This window comes from Saccostrea echinata, unplaced genomic scaffold (genome assembly GCF_033153115.1).
Source record: "Saccostrea echinata isolate AGI-Se365-2 ecotype Australia unplaced genomic scaffold, CSIRO_AGI_Sech_v1 ptg000004l, whole genome shotgun sequence".
Lineage (NCBI taxonomy): Eukaryota > Metazoa > Mollusca > Bivalvia > Ostreida > Ostreidae > Saccostrea > Saccostrea echinata.
The window spans coordinates 11,164,357-11,187,773 of NW_026889753.1; the positions used below are offsets into that span (position 1 = coordinate 11,164,357).

Consider the following 23,417-nt stretch of genomic DNA (forward strand, 5'->3'; position numbering starts at 1 on the left):
TGATGTGTAAGTCTTGGTAAATTAAGCCCCAGTCGATCAGAAATTGTTGTGGTTATCTATTTTGTTTTCTGTTTTTTATAATTATCTATGAACCAATCTGTTTATGACTGGTTTTGCAATAAAATCACATAGTAACAATCACTCAACTTTTTTTCATGGAGGAATACCACATGTAAGAAACAATATGATAATTTATCGACTCTCCCTTATCACTAGTCTTGGTCTCCTATATTTTCTCAGTGAATGAAATTATTAAGCAAATTAATATGACAACTAGCCTATAAAAAGTTTATCCAGTTAAGATTCTACTTAAAAAAGTTCATTAATTAGTCATAAAAAAAGTTGCAAAACATTTAGCTACCAGGCACATTGTGTATCAAATAAAATATTTTACTGAATAAATCTGACACCTAGCTAGCAGGTATGCAGTTCTACCTATGCCATGGTATAGATTATTTACCGGTTTTCGATCAGCATTTTTCTGTTGTGAACTCAAAACTGTTGTCCAGCGATTATGAATAATCTCATGAAATATGGATGAAAAAAGTTCAAATTTTCCCGGAAATGGATAAATTTATTGAATTATATGTTGTAACAATTAATGATCTCAAATTAGTTGTGATTTTGTATTATTGAATGAATTGAATTTGATGGTAATGCATTCAATGTGTCTAATAAGATTAATAGCCATTCCCAGCTCATACACCACAATACTGTCATTCGATCTGTTTATTTTGAAAAATTAATAAATTTGTTTATTGTAAATAAAAAAAAAATAAATGAATAAAAAAAACAGAATCTTAATCTTAACAGTCATATATTTAACTCTTGTGTTTTAGTGGCAATTTATACATGTACACAGAAATTCAAGAAATTAAATTGATTCAAATTTAATATCAAACTACCATTTTCTTACCTTCAGATGTCCATGTTTCCTGAATTTCTCAATTCTACATTAAACTATATCACAAATGTAAGCAGCTGCATATAGTGTTCATTATAGAGCCATGTCTACAGATGACGTGCACTATTGACACAATAGCTCCAACATGTACATAGAGGATTGAGGAACGAACATTAAATCACTTAAGGCAGATAAATATGCAAATGAGGGAGAGTTTCTGAAAGTTAATCTTTATATACCTTCAAAATAATTTTTTTAAAATCTCTAGATCGATCTGTTTAAAAAAAAATATAGGAATGTAATCTGATTTAAAATGGCTTCTTTCTGTAACAAAGGTTAATAAAATCATCAAAAAAAAACTATAACCAATGATAACAAAAAATTTTTTTTATTACCCCCTCCCCCCCACTTATGATCAGATCCACAGGTATATGTGGACAGGCCCCTATCTTTGACCCTCCCTACCCTCATTCCTCTTCCTTGATGATGATAATGGAAATGGCCTGCAATATGATTTCTTTCTTTGAAAACTATTTAATACATATAAGTATAGACTGAAAAAAGGTGGTACAAGTTAGGACTGCACATGCTTAGGACATCAGGTGAAGTGGCACTGCTTGGATTCAAACCATCAAACTATGAAGTATTTTAGGAATGACTCTATTTCTTGGCCAAATTATTCGAGTATAACCTGGTTTGGGTCAGTTTACGCTTTATAATCCACGAAGCGGATTATAAAACAGCGTAAACTGACCCAAACCAGGTTATACTCGAATAATTTGGCCAAGAATTAGAGTCATTCCTTATAATTTAATTTTAAAATCATGAAATAACTATGGGTTTAAAATTTCGTTGCTTTTTATAAGTTCAAATTTGCTGCTCAATAATACAACCTTAGTAACGGAAGTAACGGAAGTGATGGGAAGCAAGGGAAGGTAAAAACTGATACATAGGCCTAGCAGCCTTTTCACATGTGGTAAGAGCGAATTATCGTTTGAAGTTAAAGGTACGTTTATTAAATCTGGAATTTTCCATGAATCTCGAGGACCGGAAATGAGAGGATTGTATGGATACAGATAATTCAGCTGGTTGTCAGGGGGGGGTGTCCCCATACCAAACCAGGTTATACAGAAATAATTTGAGTTCCTTTTTGGATATTAACCAATCAGAGGCAAGAATACAAACAAAATTAAATTATTACCCTATAACCACTAGACCTCTAAACCTAGACTATTCATTGACAAAGCATTTTCTCTCACAATACTGGAGCTGTATTTAAATAGATTACAGTCATTCTTACGATCTTAAAATAGAGAACACGTACATCACAGCACAGCTAAAGGACAGGAGCAGGTTATTATCAATAGCCAGTACAGTAAAGCATGCTTATAGCAAAGTACCAGGAATGAACAATTTGGATTCATTATAAATGTAATTCATTGTATAAATATAATTTGTTATATCCATTAAGTTCAGAAACCATTTCAAAATCATTGAGAATGAAAATCACTATTAGTGTGAATTCATTACATGTATAAGACTGTTTGCTATATAACCATGTGTTTTACTCTATATATACATGTCAAGAAAAAAATCCACCACTTTTCAGATTCATTCAATACACAAATCACTATCCTAAAGTGTCAACAGCACAGAGAACAGGCCCATTTATGAACAGGAAAAACAAAGTTTATGATACATATACATCTAAGACTCTCAGCATCGGGTATTGACAAGTTAATAGACTTGATCCCCTGTGATCAACATTGGATCTCTTCAACCTTATTGGGCCCTTTCTTCATCATTTTTAAATGCAAAATTACATTCAACATCACCAATGTAATTGAAATTTTGACTGCCTTTTTTTTTTGAAAATATCAAAAATAAACAATGATCAAACTGAAAGTTTCATGTCAAATGGTACTCGGCCTCATATACATGATGTATCATTCCCAATCAAAACACAAGATTTCTATTAAACAAAATGCTCTATATAAATGAGTACTTTCTACCGCTAATATTTATCTTCATTGCTATATGATTGATCTTACCTCTGGGGCCATCCAATAGGGAGTCCCTACAGATGTGTTCTTTCTTGCCAGGGTACTGGGTAGGTGTCCCGACACACCTGTCACGAACAAGAGGGAAAAAATCAGATCTCAAATTCTTTAAAAACGAAACAGTAAATTTTTTGTTCAGAAAAATTCCTCTCCAAAAAGCTAAAACCTGCAATCTAGGTGCTTATAATGAACTTCACTTTCTGTATTTGATTAAATCACACCATGAGACTTGAGTTAGGGCTGAAAATAACAAATGTTGGAAACTATTTTATACATGTGTATAGCAGCATATATCTAAATTGAATGAGATCTTGCTGTTGTGTTCAGCTTAATTCTACATCATTTCTTCATAGGACAACTTTTCAATGATGTACAGTCAGGAAATCAATGTTAAATTCTCATAAATATTTATGTTTTATACGTGGGACACTTTAAACTTCCTTCTTTATACGAAACATAAAATTTCAGTGTAAACTTTATCTCATTCCACACAGTTGGAGAGGTATATTGTCATTGATATATTGTTTGAATTGTCAGGCATTTCACATTACCCTTGAAAACAAGAGGCCCATGGGCCACAACACTCACCTGAGTCACTTTGGCCCTGCTGTTCATTATCAACAAATCTGTTTTTTTTTTTTTAAATTTCCCTCTTTAATTTCATAAAACTTTTGATTCCATATTGTGAACCAAAATCTAGCACCCTAAGAGAGGTATGATTTAAAGTTGAATCTATACACAGCATTAGGATGCTTCACTATCAATACAATCAACATGATCACCCTGCTGTTCTGGAGAAGATATTTTCCTGTACACATGCATCATGTAAAATTTGGATCTCTGATTTTGGCCCAACCCTAAACCTCGGAGCGCAAGAAAAGTTAAAAATGATTCCAAATAACTTAGATATGTTTTGTTTTTTAAAATATATGATTTACTTAGTTTTGCCTTGCCAATCTCAAATTGATTTCTTCCTACTCTCTTGTAAAACTCTGATATCCTAGCTATTATAGCCTCAATTATTCCCCATGGCACTGATCTGAACATACTTAAATTTAAATTATCTGAGGATGCTTGCATATCAGTATGACTAATAATGACTTTGTTGTTCATAAGAGGAAGTATTAAGATTTTTCCCTATATATTTTTATATAAAATTTTGATATCCTACTGTTGCCCCACCATACCCCCAGGGGCCATAATTTGAACAAACTAAAAACTACACTACCTGAGGTTGCTTTAATATAAATATGACTAATCATGACTTTGCTATTCTTGAAAAAAAAAAGATTTGTAAAGATTTTTCCTATATATTCCTATGTACTCTAAAACTTTGATCCCTGTTGTGGCTCCAACCTACCTCCTGGGTAATGATTTGGACAAACTTGAATCTATACACTACATAATGAAGCTTCCATATAAATTTTATCTAACCTGGTCTAAGTCAGTTCTATTCAAATTTTTACTAAATCTTAATTATCTCTTGAAAGAGGACAAGGCCATTCATTTGAACAAACTTGAATCCCCTTCATCCAAGGATGTTCTGTGCCAAGTTTGGTTGGAATTGGCCAAGTTGTTCAGGAGAAAATAAAAGTGTGAAAAGTTTAAGATGACAGATGGACAAATTTTGATCAGTAAAGCTCATGTGATCCTTCAGCTTAGGTGAGCTAAAATAAAGGTCTCTACTTAAAGTTAGGCATTTATTAAACTGACTTAAGTCCAGTTATGAATATTATTTAAATGAGCATACCTAACATTGTTTTCCTTAAAAGAAAGGTATCTTTATACCACAAGTTACTGCAAATGTATATACAGGTAAACTTCGGTATCTCGACATCTGATATGTCGACAACCTGGGATATGTCGATGTCCGTCCGCGGTCCCGGCAGTATTTACTATATAAATGATTTGCAAAAACTCTGATATGTCGACCTCGGTTATCTCGACAACCCTGGTTATCTCGACGTATATTCACAGTCCCAAGAGCAAAATTTACCTGGTATATGTCGGCAATTTTCTGCTCCACTGAACCTAACTGTTTGTCAGATAGGGTCGCTCGTCACGCACGGGCGGCTCCGGGTATCTCGACGTCGTCAAAAATTCACACCTTTCACACCCATGTTATGACTGCACGCTGCTTAATTAATTCTATAGACTGTGTTTGTAGGTGAATCCAAAGCCCCCTCAGCGTCTTTGAGACGTTAATTGCTTAATGTTCAGTTTGGGTAATATCACTGATAAATCTACACGATTCTGCTTAAATTTACAGGTGTTTATTTATGTCGAAACCTAACATAACTTTTAAAATTGAAAAAAGATAACTTAATTACAAAGAATAATAAACATATTGAATAAATTCAAACTAAAGAATTAAGCGATGTTCTAATAATATTTTGTAGTTAAAATGCATTCAACAGGAAATAATCCGATTAATGACATGATTTACCGAATCATCCGTAATTCATGCATCTGTAATATCACTACATTAGTTTAGATACACAAATCTCTTAAAAAATTAATATTAATGCACATTCTTCCTGAATGAAATAAGAAAAAAAAAAAATTACGCATTTAATATGTGTTCGTATCTCGGATGTCGACTTTATCATGTTTATACGGTTCAGTTCGAAGTTTATAGAGCGCATTTCGTACCCTGTTCTGACAAAAAAGCAAGTAACGCGAATGCTGGATGGAAAACTACAAAAATTTAGAACGATTTCGATAAAGAGAAAGAACAGGCTTTATAAATATGATTTTTAAAAATAACTTCTTAGATTTTTAATAAAAATAGAGGGATTGCTGAAATAAGTTGACCTACAGTCTACATTGAAGTCATGTACATATAATAAGCTTATACACATGTATGTGTTTGGTTATGCAGTGAAATCTTGGACGTCAAGTCTCAACTCTGATATCTCGACACCTCGGATATCTCGACATTTTCCGATGGTCCCGTCGATGTCGAGATAACAAAGTTTACCTGTACTCTGACTCATTTTTTGACGTTGAATTCATCAAGACAAAATTGATTTTATTTTGATGTTGCTGTTTTTTTTAAAAATGTTTGTATTGGTTAATATGAACAATTTCAGCTTTCATTGAACTAAGAAAGCTACAGGTATAGGCACAGAATCTGCAATATTTTTTATTAAGTGGGTATTCTATCCTGTTCTGCTTGTATACTGTCATATTATGGGTGTACCCTCTCAGATTTTGTGTTTTTCTATTTCCCTTTCATCACGTTTATTTTCCAAGTTTTCTGTTTATTGTGTTTTGCATTATTGATTTTAACGGATTGTGTGCATTCAGAATGAATATATCAACCAGATACAATTACATGTATGATTTTACTGCTATTTTCATGAAAATGATCAAGATGTTCTTCTGTATAATATATATATATATATATTTTTATATACTTAAATTATGCATTAAGAAAATAAATGAAATCGATACATTTTCATTAAATAACTGCATGAAATGAGTTATCAAAACTGAAGAAGACAGATATATTAATGAAAAGTACATTAAATGGCAAGAATTAATTTATTTGTATATATATCTATATCATCAATCAACATCAAGTATTTTGTACAAATCATTATTTTTTTTTCTAAGTGTACTATTTAAATTTGTCATTATTTACTGCTTGAAATTTAGGGATTTTCAAACCAAAAAAAAACACTCACAGGGGCATTGAAAAAACTAAGCTGAATTTGGTCGATACCAAGTTGTGATATGTACTCCAATTTAACTTGGACATTGTATCTAAAAATATTTTTCCTAATAAATGTTGGATTTTGGTTCAAACTCAAGGAATTGAACATCCCTGAATTATTGTCCTTGTATCCTATTCTACAGTATTTTATGTTAAAAATATTGTGGTGGGTACCATAATGGAAATTTTATCTTACTGGTCCATACAGAACAACACATTCCCTTTTGATGACAATTCTTAAAATTACAAAGAGGTGAAGAGTCATAAATTTTCCTAGAAGAAAAATCTCTGATAATTTCAATTGAAAATAAAAGAGTATGCAAAGTCAAGAATCAGTAAATTTTCCTACTTTTTAATTTTATTTTAAATTAGGTGAAGTGGGAAAAAGATACAGTGAAACTTGTCTAATCCTGATGTTGTGTATTGTGAAATCCTCTCTAAAACAGTGCAAACTCCAAGTCCCTTTCAGTAAATTCATTGTTTAAATGGTTGCCTTATCCAGAATGTTGTCTAATCTGGCCAATTTCTATGGAACCAGTGGTTTCCTGATTAGACAAGTTTTACTATATAAAATATGTCATTAACTCTGAAGTTTTTTTTTTTAAACTTTTTTGTGGTTGTGAGAGGAGAAGAGAAAACATCTTTAAGTTTAAGCTTTTTTTCTTTCATTTTGAAGAGGGGGAAAAGAATTAAGTTTACATAGTATATGATAGCAATTTGTTTGTTGTACACATACTGGAGAGGGTTTACATACCGTAATCTATTAGTTTAATCTGTCCTTGATCGTTAATGAGAATGTTGTGACCTTTGACATCTCGATGAATCACATGGTTCTTGTGTAGATGATGCAATGCTTGGAGGGTCTCTCTGAGAATGTGGGCAATAAGGTCCTCCTCCATAAACCTGCCCTGCCCAATCAGTTCCCGGGCTAAATGGGTCACAGAGCCCCGCCCACAAAGCTGTTGATAGAACATACCAGTCAGTATAAAGTTCCTCAAAATTATTCTTTTTAATACACTTAAAAACTTAAATCCCTATTTCATGAAAAGAAAAACACAAAAGCACTATCCAGGGACAATTCAGTCGTGAAATTTTGATCCGACATCCTCGGTTTGCATATCCTCAGAGAATGATTAATGGCATTGGCAATGCAGACAAATTAATACATGTATGCATGCACAACTGATTTTTCTGCATCAATACCCAAAGAAACTAGAGAAAAAGTCATAAAACTTCTACTTCTATGGTAGGAATGTATATATAAGCCTGATTTTTGCATTTAGAACTGAACAGAAAAAATAATGAATCATTATATTATACATGTACTGAAAATTTTGAATTTCTGCATAATCAGTCAAATTAAACATGATCAATCAATTTTTCATTGAACCTTCATAATAATTTGAATTTTTAACAGTTTTATTTACATTTGCTAGCCTTATAGAGCTATTCTATTTTTTTCATATTGGTATATTTAATCATGTGTCCATACAAAGACTTATATTAATGAAATTTTTCTCTTAATTTGTAAGCTTGTCATTGTTCAATACAAATCGAAATCTTGTTTGTAATATACAGAATAATTTAATAAATAATCAGGGTTCATAAATTTTGGCATATCCAGTAAATCTATTCGTGACTTAGTGCGTTGTCATATTTACTGCCAATTAATTAAGTCATACATCTATATATTGCTAAACATTAAAAATTTGAATGGCTTGAAATGATGAAGGACTATCACATTTTTCTCATATAGCATCCAATGTAGCAGAATATTCATGTTACTTATCCTTTTATATATGTTTGTGTGTGTAAATGCATCTTAACTTGGTACCTTAGATCTCATACGTACATTTCATTGTTTCTATCATATGTTAACGTCTCTTTTTCTCCTTATATTATTATTGCTTGTTTCTCTCTCTCTCTCATTTTGTTTTTATTACATGTCTACAGTGACCTTTACAGAAAAGTCCAAACGAAATATGTTTTATTACCTGTCTGAATGTTATAAAATATATTTTTAAAACAGAATACAGCACAAATAGAATACTTCACTAAGGTCTCTGTTTTGCCTGTAGAGTATCTGTTCACTGTACTGTACAATGTGAAGTGATCAATCTGTAGGTTTTACCTTTTTTTAGTCTTTACACATAGATTTTACACAGAGGGGATGACATGTAGTATAAAAATAACATTGATCTAGCAACCAATGTGTTACAACTGAGATAAGTAAAGAAAGGGTCTGAGAAAAGATAATTATCCAATACACTGCATCCATCCAATAGTTTCCTTTGTATTAAGAGGCAGTCCACCGAAAAACCAGGCAGTATTGTATTAATAGGCGGCACATCGAATGTCAGGAATATTTGATATTTTATTAAAAACAATAACAATGTAGCCTAAAAGGAATAATGTAATTGAAGATTTGTTTGATAATTGCTTATTTAGTAAAATATCCTTGTGTTTTGTGTTTTTGAATGCCCCTATATAAACCATTGAATGTAGGTCAGAAACAAAGAACTGTAATTTCTAATACATTTTTCACAGGACTATAATTCACACTTAACTAAATCTAGAAATATTTCAATTTTTTGTTTAAAAAATAAAATCGGTGGGAAAAACACTTTTGATAGTAGTTTTCTGGCAAAATATAAGGACGTTTTTATGAAATTTTGCGATGCAAGAGTTATCTCCCGTGGCATCGGTAAATCTGCTCAACACCTTTTTATCGGAATCCTAGTGAAATATTTAGAATCGATACACTAAAGAAAATAATTAAGCAAAAAAATAAATAATTTATTTTCAAAATATAATTCATTTTCGCCTCCAGACGTAATATTTAGATTAAAATTGGCTCTATTATTCAGGTTGAATCCACGTTTCCATTGATGTATCAGTGACGTCATATACCTGACTAATATTGCGTCACAATGAAATAGTTACAAGTTTCCAGAGAAGTTTGTAAATTCTTTGCGTAAAAGTATAAAGAAAAAGATTTTTAAAAAATGATTTCTCTTTTTCTGTTTAATTACTCTTCAGAGTGCATTATTCTAAATGTTAAATAATATTTTAATATCAAAATGTATTTTATACATGGGCGGCGTCTCAGCTAGATGACGTTTTGATAAGTAATTTTATACATGTCTGAGAACTATTTTTTTTTAACTGATTTACTAGGAAATGCGTAAAAATAATTAATGAAGTGTTTATCATGAACATTTCTTATAAAATTGGGAATCAATGATGAATGTTTTAGATTTACGCAACACTTAATTCAACGAAGTTGAGATGTTTACTTCATGATAGTTGTAAAAACTTAAATATATTTATCTATGCAGTCAAATCAAAATAAACAATCCGAAGTACGATTAAAAATGAAAAAAAAAAAACTGAAAAATAAGTTATAAAAATATATTTATTGAGTTAAACTACTGCTGAACTCCCCACTATAATTTGGCTCTAAAACGGAAGATGGTTTAGTGAAACATTTCGTTTTTTTTTTTAATTTTACTTATTTATTTTTTTAATTTGGCGATTGAAACAATCACACACTCACATTTAATATGGAGTTTAAACATGTGACTATGTTGGCCAATTCTAAAATGTTTTCACGTTCATGAAACCAATTTTAAAAAATAATGATGTCATGAACCCCCCCCCCCCCCCCCCCTGCTTTTTGCTTGCGATTTATCGGCTCTTGAATAATGATACTATATATGAAAGAACTTATTTTCTTATTTATATAAAATCAAATTTTGTAAAAGAGGAAAAGGCTTTACAGATGACAGGTAAGAAAAAACTTGGATAAAGTCGAGACTGTACACATAAAAATATTTCCTGTATTTAGGCAAGTTTAATTTCGCCACTGATAGAATTTACTCTTTAATTCCTGAGGAAATAAAAAAGAAATTTTACTTGGAAATAAGATAAATAATAAAGCTAGAAAGCTGCTTGCTCTCATTTGTTGCATAATGCATGTACAAATACTTTTTTTTAAATACCGAGTATCTATTAAGAATTCAATCAGATGTTTTACATGTATTCTTCATGTACGTAAAAGACATTAGTAATTTAAATAATATATAAATTTGAATCTATGGTTACACTCATTTTAAAACAGTTAACTGACTGATAAGAAATAAAAGACAAGCATATTTTTCTGATAAATTAAAATGAAGAGCCAAATTTAGGAAATGTTTCTAAATTTACAGTAAAAACCGATCCCGATCCGATCGAAAATAATGCAAAATTAACAAATTTATCAAACTAAAGGCACCTGCCACCTATATAACATGTTAAAAAAATAAATCAAGTAAGTTTTTACTCATATTACAACAAAAGAGCCAAATTTAACATTACAATTATAGTATTTTTTTCTTTATATAATTCCGGTCGGGATCGGTTTCATTTGGGAAAATTATAAAAAAAAAAAAAAAAAAAAAAAAAAAAAAAGGTAAATTTGACTCCTTTTATTTCTTTCAATATACCTGTTCCCACTGATTTTATTGAGTGATTCAAAAGTTTGTACTTTGTATTCATAATAACATAAGAAAAAAAATCTGTCCTTGTAATGTATTGGGTTTTATAACGTAATGAAAATTGGATACTGAATTCAAAAAGTTACTTGCTTAACTCAAATTTGGACCATATAATTTTTTTCTAAAGAAGTATAAATTGGAGTCTTATTCATTAATAAAATAAAAGATAAGAGTCTATTCTATAAATAATATTCATCGACACATCTAGCTTTTTAGTATCTGTTACATATAAAACAAAATAAAAACGTAGTAATTTTTTTTACCCTTATGTTGACCTTTTTGCACTTAAAATTAAGCATTTACCAAAAATAGGACTAGAGGAGCACTAAAATTTTTTTAATGTTGTCATGTGTAAACACTTGCTTTAATAAGTCTACATGCAAAAAATAATTAAAATCCATGACATGCGATGTGCCACCCATTGCCTGGTTTTTCGGTGGACTGCCTCTTAATTATTCAATCATTAAAGCATAATGTGCAAAGTTATCCAGAATTTTGTTCATTTTATATATTAAGCATAAATAAAATATCTTTGACAAACTTCTCTAGAACAAACTTGTGCATCAATTATTTTTGTCAATTGAAAGTACATATTTTGTCAAATATGTAAAAAAAGGTCATATTAAAAGTACTGGTACACTTCAATAAAAACAGAGAGACAAACAGACATTTAGCAAAGCATTCAGCCTTCACTATGCAGAAACACCTTGTAACATGTTTTTTATCCCTACACACTGACCTCCATTGCCATCCAGACCTCTGCGTCGATTCCATTTGTGGGCGGTTTGAGGTAGATGCCGTAGAAGCGTGGTATGTTGGGGTGGTTCCCTAGGTCACGGAGGACTTGATACTCCTCCTCAATTTCCTCTATCATCTCATGTATGGACTCTAACACCTTCATGGCCACCACTTCCCCTAAAAACCAGGAAATGTAGCTTTGTTTTATTGTTTGTTAAAATTTAATACCTCAACTCTGTTCCTTTTAATTTCCAAAATATGTTTTAATATTGTGCATAAATGTCTCTGATTAAACATTTGATGTGATCATCTCTAGGCATTTCCATTTAAATACAATCTATTCATCTTGAAAAAAAAAACAAAACTTTATAGTCATTTGTCCAAACTCATATATTTCATAAAACCAATATATTAGCTATAAGCTAAGTAATACGTTCTTTAGTTAAGTAATATCAATGTTCAAAAGAATTCTTTTCCTCTGTATATGCTTTGATCACTTACAAATTAAGTAGAATTACAAACTTGAAATTTTAACCATTTGCTACATCACATAAGCACCAACTGACATCCTTGTTAACATTAATCAGGGTTCTCTTAGTTGAGTACAACAGTACTCACCAGACTCCTTGTGTATGGCTTGATGGATTTCTCCATAGGTTCCCTCCCCTATCAATCTCTGTAGCTCCCATGATGTCCTGGGGTCAGGAAGCTCCGAAAATTTGATCACTTGGCTGTACTGGTCTAGAATGGACAGCATGACCACACACTACTGGTCAGCTCTGAAAGAGAAAACATTGGCTGAGTCAGAGGGCAGTATCTCCCCGATTAGCTTAGATAGGCATTATCAGACTTCACACACCCATATTTTATGCTTCACTCTGTCTTTCTGATTTACATCAATTTCTTGTTAGATTCTCAGAAGGAAAGAAGAGAATGCTCTGAGTAATCAATTTTATCTCATTACTTATGATAATTTACAAGAAGATATCTTAAACAACTTTTATATATACATGTATTTCTACCTCATAATGAGCTGATCAACATATCTTGTCATCATAAAAATCCCTCTTTCATGAAATACTTCAATGAGGTAAAGACAGATAAATTTAGAATGCAACAAAAAATGCACATGCAGCATAAATTATATTCCCATGTATAAATTTCCATGTTTACAGTTAATATTTATATCTACCACATAATTTTTTTTTGAAATTCTACATGTATCATATGGCTTACTGACCCTAAAATTCAACTTGAAATTAATCATTTGAATCATTTCCTCTAACTTACATTCCAAAGTTGTTTCCCCTCTTTGAATGTGCACTATATATACAGTATTTTATCTTCTTTGAAATTATAATTTCTAGCCTTGAGACCCATATTTCAAAGAAAATTAAATCTTTATCAGAAATTTGATTTCAAAAGATGTAAATAAGGAGTCAGCAACCTGCCATTAGGTAAAAGTCTCTAGACCTTCAGGGGATTTAAAAATCTCAAAAGGTTAATATAAAACGTACACAAAAAGATGTGTACACCCACAATGTAAACTTGACAAATCTCCAGTGTCCCTTAGCAAGGATATTTGAAGCAAGCATAAAGATTATCAATGAGCTGAAGACTTAAGAAATACTGTAAGGCATGGAAACTCACATCCTAGCTTTTATACACATGTATAAATTTAAAAGAATATTAAATAAATTATCAATGAAATTTCACTTTTTTGCATATTAATTAAGATATCACCGATTACTATTAATGTTCTTCATCAATATTTCATGAACTAATTTCTTTTTTTTTTTTCAAATGACCCCCCAAATGCCCATATGACAATTCTGATAAAAGGGAAATAAAAATCAAGAAATGTCACCATGCATTTTTTTTTGTGTCAAGGCTAAATATTCTTATTCATTCATCTATATTTTTTTTAATCTGTTATGTTCATTTTCTATTTATTTATGTTCAGATTTGTTAATTGCTATTAATTTGCTATTTATTTATGTTCAGATTTTTTAACTGCCATCTAGTCATGTTTTGAAGTGTTCTTAATGACAGATTCCAACATGCTGCTTAAATAATTTATAATGCAGAATGTGAGCTTTAATAAAACAATTTAATTGTTTTGTCATGAAATTTGAAATAATTTCTAAAAAAAAAAATCTAAATTTTATCTATTGCATACAAGTCACCCGTACACTCTTTAATATCTAGTAAACAAAACCTAGTAAGGACTTAAAGAAAGCAGATAACACTATATGTACTATATACAGAATTCCCCAATAAAAGAAAGTTAATTGGGTCTTTTAATATTTCATACATCTCAATACACCTGGGATAATTACCTTCACACAAGATAACGCCAGGCCCCCCTCATAAGAATCAAGGGTAAACTGGTACATCTTATATGCAAGTAGAACTATTATGTAATCATCAAACATCAAATATTATAGCTCATTCTTTGACTTCCCATAAAACATGCTGGTCAAGAAGTAACAATTATGCACAAAAGTCTCAAATTTTCTAAACTGATTGCCAATACATCACAGTAGTGACCATTATGTGTCCAAATAAATGAAAGTTGATATACTACACCTGTATAAAATCAATAGCTGCCATCAAACACACCCAGAAAATAAGTACATTTCTCCCTTAAGCTGAGCGCCTTAGCTTTATAGTTTTATCTATATCCAGGTGTGGGGGCCTAATATTGATTTTTATTCCAATTTATCTTGCAGTCATGCACATTTTATTATTCTTGGTATTTTTCAAGCACTACCCTGATAAGACATTATTGCATATCAATAAAACAGATGTAGCTGACCAAAGATAAAAATATTCAAGTTATTCATTCTTTAGATATTCAATTGCACAAGAAGACAATTTTAAAACAGAGTAGCTTACAGTCAAAGCTTAAAAATCAATAGTGATTTTTTTTTAAAAAAAATTATTAGATTTTTTTTTAGATTTTTTAAATTTATTTATTTTCTGCTTATACACTAGTATAAATCAGTGAGTTAATTTTCGTTTAATGTCTTTAATCGACTTACAAAAAATAATTTGTATAAGAACATGTAAGTTGAAAAAAAAAAAAAATCAGCTGATATTATGACTGATTATATATGACTGACTATAACTGCATGGACACACAGAACATATAGCTCACATCTTGTATACTTTATAAGGACATAATATATGTTTTAGTCTTGTAATTCTACAGATACATGTACTTTCAATTATCTTGTGTATTCAGCTAAATCTTTCTTTTATATGAACTAAATAATGATGCAACTAGATTTCCTCCTTTTAGAAGTCAGAAGATATTTACCACATCCAAGCAAAGCAGCAAAGCTACTTTGGAATCAACATTTCTTCCTCCTTCGATCCCTCCCTCCCCTCTTCAAGGACTACAACTTAACTCATTTCAAATAAAAAAAAAAAAATAATTGAACGACACATGATAATGTAACCAATTGAATGCCTACCAAAAATTATATATTGAGGCTTTAATCTGCAAGAATCGTTTGATCACCATGTTATGTTTAGCAAATTCTGATGTGGTTACAGGCAGCCTTTATTCAAAAAAAAAAAAATTCGGTTGAAAGAAGTTATTAATTTTCACAGACAGGCCTACTCCACCACATACAGTTAGCTCATCGTTATGTCTCAACTTTTTTGTTTGTTTTTGGTTTTTTCTATGCATTAAAGAATAAGATTTTTTTCTGCTTAATGATGTGTGTACATCATGTATATATAATAAATAGACAATTACAAATTGGATCTCCTACCACAGTATATTAGCAGAAACATAACATTTATTAAAAGATTCATTTAAAACTTTAAAAGCATCACTCATCCATTGGAAAAATAAACAATATAATATATTTGTTAATATTAAGATTTGATTGTACATGTAATTATCAGCTGTTTATGACAGTTTCGAAATGATAGGGAGGGGTCACAAATACAACAGAGGCCGTTCGGGTTATACTTACCTTTCGTTGCTATTGTGTACACTTTTTTGTTCCGCTTCCTTGAGAAAAAATTACACACAATCTTATGATGTATCCATGTTTTGTTTATATTCACTGCTAATAGCCCGATTCATCACATGTCGGGAAAAAAAACAAACCTGTTTTTATTTTTGGCTCTCGTGTATACCAAAATCTCACCTGAGTTCATTCGCAACACCTCGGGCCTTTCCGATTTCATTAGACTAGTGCTGGACTTTATAAGATTGTACATGAATATTCAAAGGAAACTGACTTGTATTCTTCTCGCTCATATGCCAAGAAAGAGAGAGAAATCTTATAAACTCGGAAAATCCTAGTTTTAAAAGTCAAAATACATGTATTTATACTATAATGAAATGGTATGTAAGACAAACAGTCCAAGTAAAACCAGGCCCGTAGGAAGCAATTCAAATGGGGAAGGGCACAGCCAACATTTTCAGTTCGGGGGGGGGGGGGGGGGGGGCACTACCCAGCAAAAATAACTTGACAAGCCAAAAAAATGTCATCAAACGTTATTATTGAGGGGCAGGTACAAGCATAAAGTAGCTATATTTTATATAATATGCTACATATCGGCAAAATTATTGGGGGGGGGGGGGCATACATGTACTCTTTCATGAAAACTACTACTCAACCTTGTGTCATTACAGTAATCCGCTGTTGTCTGGAAATTAACAGTTTCAGTGCATGAGTTATAATTTTACAGATGACTGGCTTAAGTTAAACTTGTCTGTTTCATGATCCCGGGGTCACTAAATAATTAAATCTAGGATCTCTATACTTGCAAAATAGCTGGGTCACTGAATACAGGAAGGTCAAGATTCGAAATCTTTTTTCCACGAACGGAAGTTTGAAACGTTTGAGCGAACCGCACTGAAATTTAATCCAGCCTGGAGAACTGATAGAAAGGTAAAGAAATAATACTAATACCTGAGTTTAACATCATATTCTATACTAATTTTTGTATTAGAATTTCATATACTTTATTTATTGCTGTATGTAAAAATACACTTCAATTAAATTATGAGGATTTTTTTTCTCCTTATCAAACTACATCTACATGTATAATAAGAGAATTATTTAAATGAAACGAACATAAGAAAGAAAGAAATTACAAACACATCTTCTCTAAGAAAATTTTTAACCAAATTAAACTTGTTTTCTTTTAATGCAATAAAAATTTAAAATGTTATTTACATCATGTTTAATTAAAATTTAAATGTGTGTTTTTTTTTTAATATAGCGAACATCATGCCTGTGTCCTTCTCTGACCCCTACTACACAGAATACACTTGTAAGAACAGTTGTACTAACTTCTGTATATCTGTCGGATGTTACAACTGCTGCCAAAAGTACTACTCACATATTGTTATGGGTAAGTTAGGTCTTCAACGTTTCCTTCTTTGTTTGGTATTAGGTAAGGTATACATTTATATGTAATTGTAATCAAAGGACCCTTACTTTCTAATTTAAAAAAATATAGAAACTAGAACATTCCAACTATCTAATTATTCAAAGAGCAAATTATATTAAACTGAAATTAAATTTATATTATCAACTTTTTGAAAATATCAAGGAGTATAATAAAAGAATGTAAAATTCAAAATTAATTAAGTGTTCTTTTGAATTTTGTTTGCTTGTACTTGCAGTCTTTGCTGTGGCAATGTCTGTTTTTGGTTTTGCTGACCTTATTGTTGGTAAGATTTTTATAGATGTTTATTATCACTCCAACACTGCATCTTATATTTTATAAACAATTCTCAAAGAATTCCGCTCACATTTCAATCATTTGATTTGATATATGTTACTTTTCAAAGTTTGACTCAAATGCATTGGTTTTCCCTCGTAACTTACAGATGATGGTATTCTGTCTCTTGCGTACTATAAAAAGGATATCTAGTTCTGACGTCTGGGTAGAGACACATTATCTGGACTTTGTGTTGTCGCTTCACTGCCTTCTGACTGTTGCTGGGTAGCAATTTCCTCCACTGACATATGGTTTCCAACTGAGACATAGATGTTTTGAACCTTTAAAATCATAACGTCAACATTGTTCAATTTGTGTGTCTTAATTCACACTGTGTGTTGTGCGGCTTCTACGCATAACTTTTTGACAACTACCCTTTTGTACATGTGTTTCTGTTATGGATTCCAAAACCTTAAGTCATTTACCACACATTATAGATGGAATCCATGATATCAAACTTTAATGGCCGGGTTTGTCTTACATCCTCTCTGGTCTTTATTGTTCTCAATACTTTCATCCTTCCTTCATGGACTATGTAGCAACCTTCTCGTGGCATTGTTAGATCAATGATGTTCTCTTGTCTTCAGATCAAAACACTAGGTTTGGCCGCTGTATTTACTGTGCCACAAAACAAAAGGGAACATGAGTTTCCAATCAAGATATGTCTGCATATGCCAAGCGGATCGATGTCATTTGATGGGTTGTGTCACTGGCACAAATAAAGGGAATCTCTGTTGATACCAACTTGATGCTTCGTCTGGTGTTCTTCCTCTCTTTCTCGGATGTGTCTGCCAAGACCAGAAGCACATTCTCCTGTCTCTACGTATATAGTCCTTGTTGGAGTGCCATCTTGGATCCAGAAAGTATTTAAACAAGCGTTGATCTTTCTCATCACAGTTTGTAATCTGCTAATTCTGTTAGGCCCTGTTCTTGTCTGCATCCATGTCTCTCTGACTTTTGCATCATGGGAGTCCCTAAGTGCCAAAACCAATAGACAATCTGTAACCTTTTACTACAAGCATTAACATTCTATCAGTAAAGAAAATCGCTTCATAATGCTGTTGTACAGACTGATGAAAATGAAACTGCCGAGACTCCACCATCGACGAAGACATCAATAATTACTTATTTTTCCATAGCCTTTGCTGTTGATGCTGGAATTTTATATAAAAACATCCACACAAACCTGGGCAAGGCACAATTTTGGTAGATCAAGGAAGGCCAGTCTTGTTGTCTTGTCTACTGGAGAAGGTGGTCTTTGACGATCTTCTTGTTCTTCTTGTGTGTGTCGTCTTACCACTTGCCCAAGCACTTGACTATATTCTGGATGATAGTTGGAATAACTTCATTCTACAACCTTAAGTGTTAATCTTTCTGCAAAGAGCTTCTTCTTCATTGTCATGACTTTTGAATTCTTCGTTTAAATTCTATCCTCACCCAAGGAAATAATTCTTCAAAGGATTTTAAGACTCATCTACTTGCACATCAGTGGTTTTGGTTATTGTCAAGTCATCCATAAATCTTCTGTTTGACAGTATATACCGGTAAAAATGCCTCACTGAATCGCTATCAAAACAGGAAAGGTGATGCTGTACATCCTCTTACTATCCATTATCAAATCTTGCAAAACAGAGCAGTTGCAAGTCAATGAAGGTAAACAAAAACTTAATATCACCTATAGTAGGTGTTTGCAAAATTAACTGTGTGTGATGGAACCTTAGTAATGTACAATGTAGCATGCCCCCTTTGAAGAGACAGAGTGATTTGCGTTCGCTAGATCTAAACACACAAATCAAGTCACCTTTCTCCTCCATCCCTCAGCGTATCGGCTGAGTAAAACAACCGGGAAACCCCGGAATATCACATTTTTTAATGGAGGTAGATGGCAGTCATGTACATTGTCATGCTCTTTGCTGAGCCGAAAAGAAACTCTTCCCTTCCAAACCCTGTAGTGAGATGGTTCCAAACTGGCTGATGCTCTTTGAATCTTCTTCTCTAGGAAGTAAGCATCCTTTTTCTCTCATCCACCATGTTGGTACTAGTTTTCCTCCAAATCGTTTTGATAAACTGGTACAACAAGGCATTTCTTGTACACCTTGCATGGGTTGGCGCTTGGCCTTGGTGCCAATCCAGATCATGCCTTTTTCACCTCCTCCAGCCTTCTTTCTGTGCTTCTGTTTCTTTGCTCTCCTTGTTCTCCTTGTAGCACAGCGCTTTGTCTCTTGATGTTTTCCATAAACATATTCTGCAGTTTTCTAATATCTGTTTTCTCCTCAACAGTTGCTTTCGGTGGTTTCTCGATAGTTCCTTCATCTCAGCTCAGCGTTTATCTCGCTTTCTCGTCTATTGTATTTAATCTGGACCATCACGGAAGTTCAGTCGGAAGAGCACTCGCTCCGTGATCGGAAGGTTTGCGCCTCGGCCGCGACAAACCGAAGTCGATAAGAAATAGAGAGCTGTTCCTTCGCCAAGAGCTCAGCACTTTGAAATGAAATTTGCGGGTCTTTCGGATCAGACCTTGAAAACCGAGGCCCTGGGTTGGCAAGATATTGAAACTTCAAAAGCCTGAGTACCGAATAAAGGTGTAAATTTGACTACATTCTCTGGCATATGGTGGCGACTGATATGAGTGATGTAATCTACAAACAAACAATCTATCTATCTATTGTATTTAAGCTGTTGCTGCTGAGGTCGCTTTTCCTTCACCTTTGTACCGATTCTCTCTTGGTTGAGATTAAATAAGATGGTGGTGAGTGACCTCAGCTTCCTTTTAAAAATACCATGCATTCCTGTATTGCGTATAGTAATAAGGTCAATACCTGGGCACACTTGTCATAGTCCATGCTGGCCAGTATATTATTATGTTCTGCCCTGGCTTTCTCAGGCTCGTTTTCAGTCTGTAGGTCGCCATGGATCAAAACACTGCCACAATCTGAGTCCGAAGCTGAGATTGATTCTTAGTGCTGTGACATGGCTCCTCACCAGATTTAAGCAAGCTTTGTCCTGTGGGCTGCGACTGACTTACACTATGATGGCATGTGGGTCTTTAGGACTCAGAGGGTTTTGCAAACATTCCTGCATCTGCATCTTACTTTCAGTGACTCACCGGTAAGGGTTGTGTGAAGTAATTTCGTGTTCGGTCGTCCTTTGTTGATGCCGATAAATCAATAAAGATGAGTCTTTCATCCTCACCCCTTCTCCGAAGACTCTTCGGGTGTTCCTTTCCTTAGGGCTTCATAGCTTGATAAGGTGTCTTATCAAGAAGACTGTACATGGGGTTGCAGACCCAATGCACGCTATACCAGTCTGTGTCCGCCTGCCGTCTGTCTCTCCATCCTCCCTGATTTTCCAAAGTTGCTATTCAGTCTATTCCTGGAAGTCACTGGTTACCCAGGAAATCGTTGATAACTTGCAGATGATAGGGCTCTGCTATTTAATAGTCTGGTTACCTGCTTCTGACGTCTGGTATAAAGTTCCTAATCTGGACTCTGTGTTGTTCTTCACTGCTCTCTGACTACTGCTGGATGGTACGTTCTGCCATTAACGTCATCAGATGTTTTTCAACTGTTACTGGACCCTTTAAAAACCCGCATCTTACAGGTGGTGGGTCTCCTCACTGCGTGTTGTGCGGCTTCTACTCTTTGGCATCTCTTATGTGCCAAATTCATCATGAAGCCTTTTCTGCCTTCACACAATCTAATTAAAATTAGATTTTTGATCCGCTCCAACACCCTTTGATTCACAGATTCCAAAGGTTTTATTCAACTCAAAGATGAACCTGCATAATTATTCTACCAAGCCGATCCATCCAACATGCTGTTGTTTTTTGTTTTTTGTTTTTTGTTTTTTTTTTGCTCAAATTGGTTAGTCATGAACAAAGGGAATCTCTTTTTATTCAGTGTTGCTCTGTCTGATGTCCTTCTTTGGGGACTAACAAATTCTCTCTCTCTCTGATAATCTTATCCATATTATTTGATGATAGTTCAAAGCATCACTTTTCTTTAAACAGATGAACGTCGTAAATATTACTATAGTAAATTTTCCTTAAGATGCTGAGTTGTAGAAAATTCCAAGCACTTCTGATATATTAAATACTGGTATACAATTTTCATAATTCCATCGATCACTGATGTTGTTTCTTTCATTTGTCTAGTCGGAATGTAGTCATTTTTCATCTCAATCTTTTATTTTTGCAGGAGGACAGCTAGCCACTAGTTGCCCCTACAATGGCGCAATATATTCCACCTTGATGTTGGCTCAAGGCGTCATTTCTATGATTGAGGGCGTCATGATATTCTATACCATTGGGCGTGCACACGAATACCCTCTCTTCCGATCGGGACTTCCCACTTTTCAGTATGCCTTCGTGACGTACTCTCTTACAGCAATCCTCTACATCTTTTCATTGACTCTAAGTGGCCTCCAACTGAAAGGTTGATAAAAATAAAAGACATAAAATTAGATACTGAATTAGATATTTTTGTAACTAAATTTAAGTCTTTACTATATCTTCGAATATTGACTGTCAAAAACTATATAAATGACCTTTGAACTTTGAAGCATGTGAACTATATTCTGAAAAAAATCTTTTTTTATTTAGTAACTGAGGGAACAGTAGAATCCAGCTGTGCTGACTATCATGGCTATATAACCTGGAGGCTCGTCTTCAACATTCTAGTTCCGGTGTCGCCAATTGCGCTTGTATTGACTATTCTTGCTATACTATTCGTGTTGATTTGTCTGGCAGGAGGTAGCAAAACAGAAGATAACTGATGTACAAGGATGTCAGTGATATGAGTTCCACAGAAATCTACAAATTATATATGATGCATAGTTATACGAATTGTTGTTTTTTTCTATATGCTTTGTAACACTTTACATAATTATGTCTGACAATTCGTTTTAATTCCGACTACCAGAATGAATTTCAGAACCTTTTGAAACGAACTGAAGAGAAAAATAACCTCAGACAGGGCTAGCAGAATTTGGAGAGAAAGGTGGAGACTCGAGGAACATAGATAATGGTTTAAGGCTCCAGGGTGGTGTTTTTGTGACATTTACTGTTTATCAATGAAAAATTATGCAGTATGACTAAAACAGTAACCAGTTGGATATGGCCATTATCTCCAAATTGTTCAGTAAACTTAAAGAATTAACGAGAACGAGTAGGACGTGGCCGGTAGTACACCCAGCCTCCGAACTGTCCAGTAAAACTGGACAGCAGTGCTTAAGAGAAATTGAAGAATGAGTTAAAATGACAGGTGTTGACAATGAGTGAAAGATGAGAGGTACAAATTAAATGATTGATTGTATGTTGTTTAACGTCCAATTCGAGAGTTTTTTCACTCATACAGAGACATCATCATGTACCGGTAAAGGGCTTCAAATTTAGACCTTTACTTGACACCCAGGGCCGTTTGACATAAGAGTTCTTTATCGTGCCAACGCCTACCGTGACACAGGAGGTCGGTTTTTAAGGCTTCTTTTGACCTCAATTCTTTAAAAATAGGTCTTTGTTTTGTAAGGCTCATTATTTTAATTGTATTTTAGAGGAACTAGAATTTAATTCTGCAAGTGGTTATCCAACTTATACCCATAGCTCTCTTTCTAAGGAGGAATTTCTTCAAAACCATATGTCAGTTTTTAATATTTCTGATATTCCCAACAATCGAAATGAATTTGAATTACAGATCTGTACCATACCT

General features: G+C 33.1%; 2 protein-coding genes across 5 annotated transcripts in view; one reads left to right on the plus strand and one right to left on the minus strand.

Annotated features, from left to right (window-relative positions):
• Window positions 1-12,720, minus strand: part of LOC133179167 (myosin-IIIb-like) — a 56,773-nt gene extending 44,053 nt beyond the window's left edge. For all 4 annotated transcript variants that reach the window (XM_061313950.1, XM_061313951.1, XM_061313947.1 and 1 more), the window contains exons 1-4: window positions 12,577-12,720; window positions 11,960-12,135; window positions 7,437-7,641; window positions 2,956-3,032 (exon numbers count right to left, since the gene is read on the minus strand). In XM_061313950.1, coding sequence (XP_061169934.1) covers window positions 2,956-3,032; window positions 7,437-7,641; window positions 11,960-12,135; window positions 12,577-12,715 — 597 coding nt within the window. In that variant the 5' untranslated portion in view covers window positions 12,716-12,720. The remainder of the gene's footprint in view (window positions 1-2,955; window positions 3,033-7,436; window positions 7,642-11,959; window positions 12,136-12,576) is intronic.
• Window positions 12,721-17,216: 4,496 nt separating this feature from the next.
• LOC133179328 (uncharacterized) lies at window positions 17,217-22,536 on the plus strand. Its single transcript, XM_061314109.1, has 4 exons — window positions 17,217-17,340; window positions 17,615-17,662; window positions 21,909-22,145; window positions 22,313-22,536. Exons 1-4 carry the CDS (start codon window positions 17,217-17,219, stop codon window positions 22,483-22,485), a joined length of 582 nt encoding a protein of 193 aa, XP_061170093.1. The 3' UTR covers window positions 22,486-22,536.
• The last annotated feature ends 881 nt before the right edge of the window (window positions 22,537-23,417 follow it).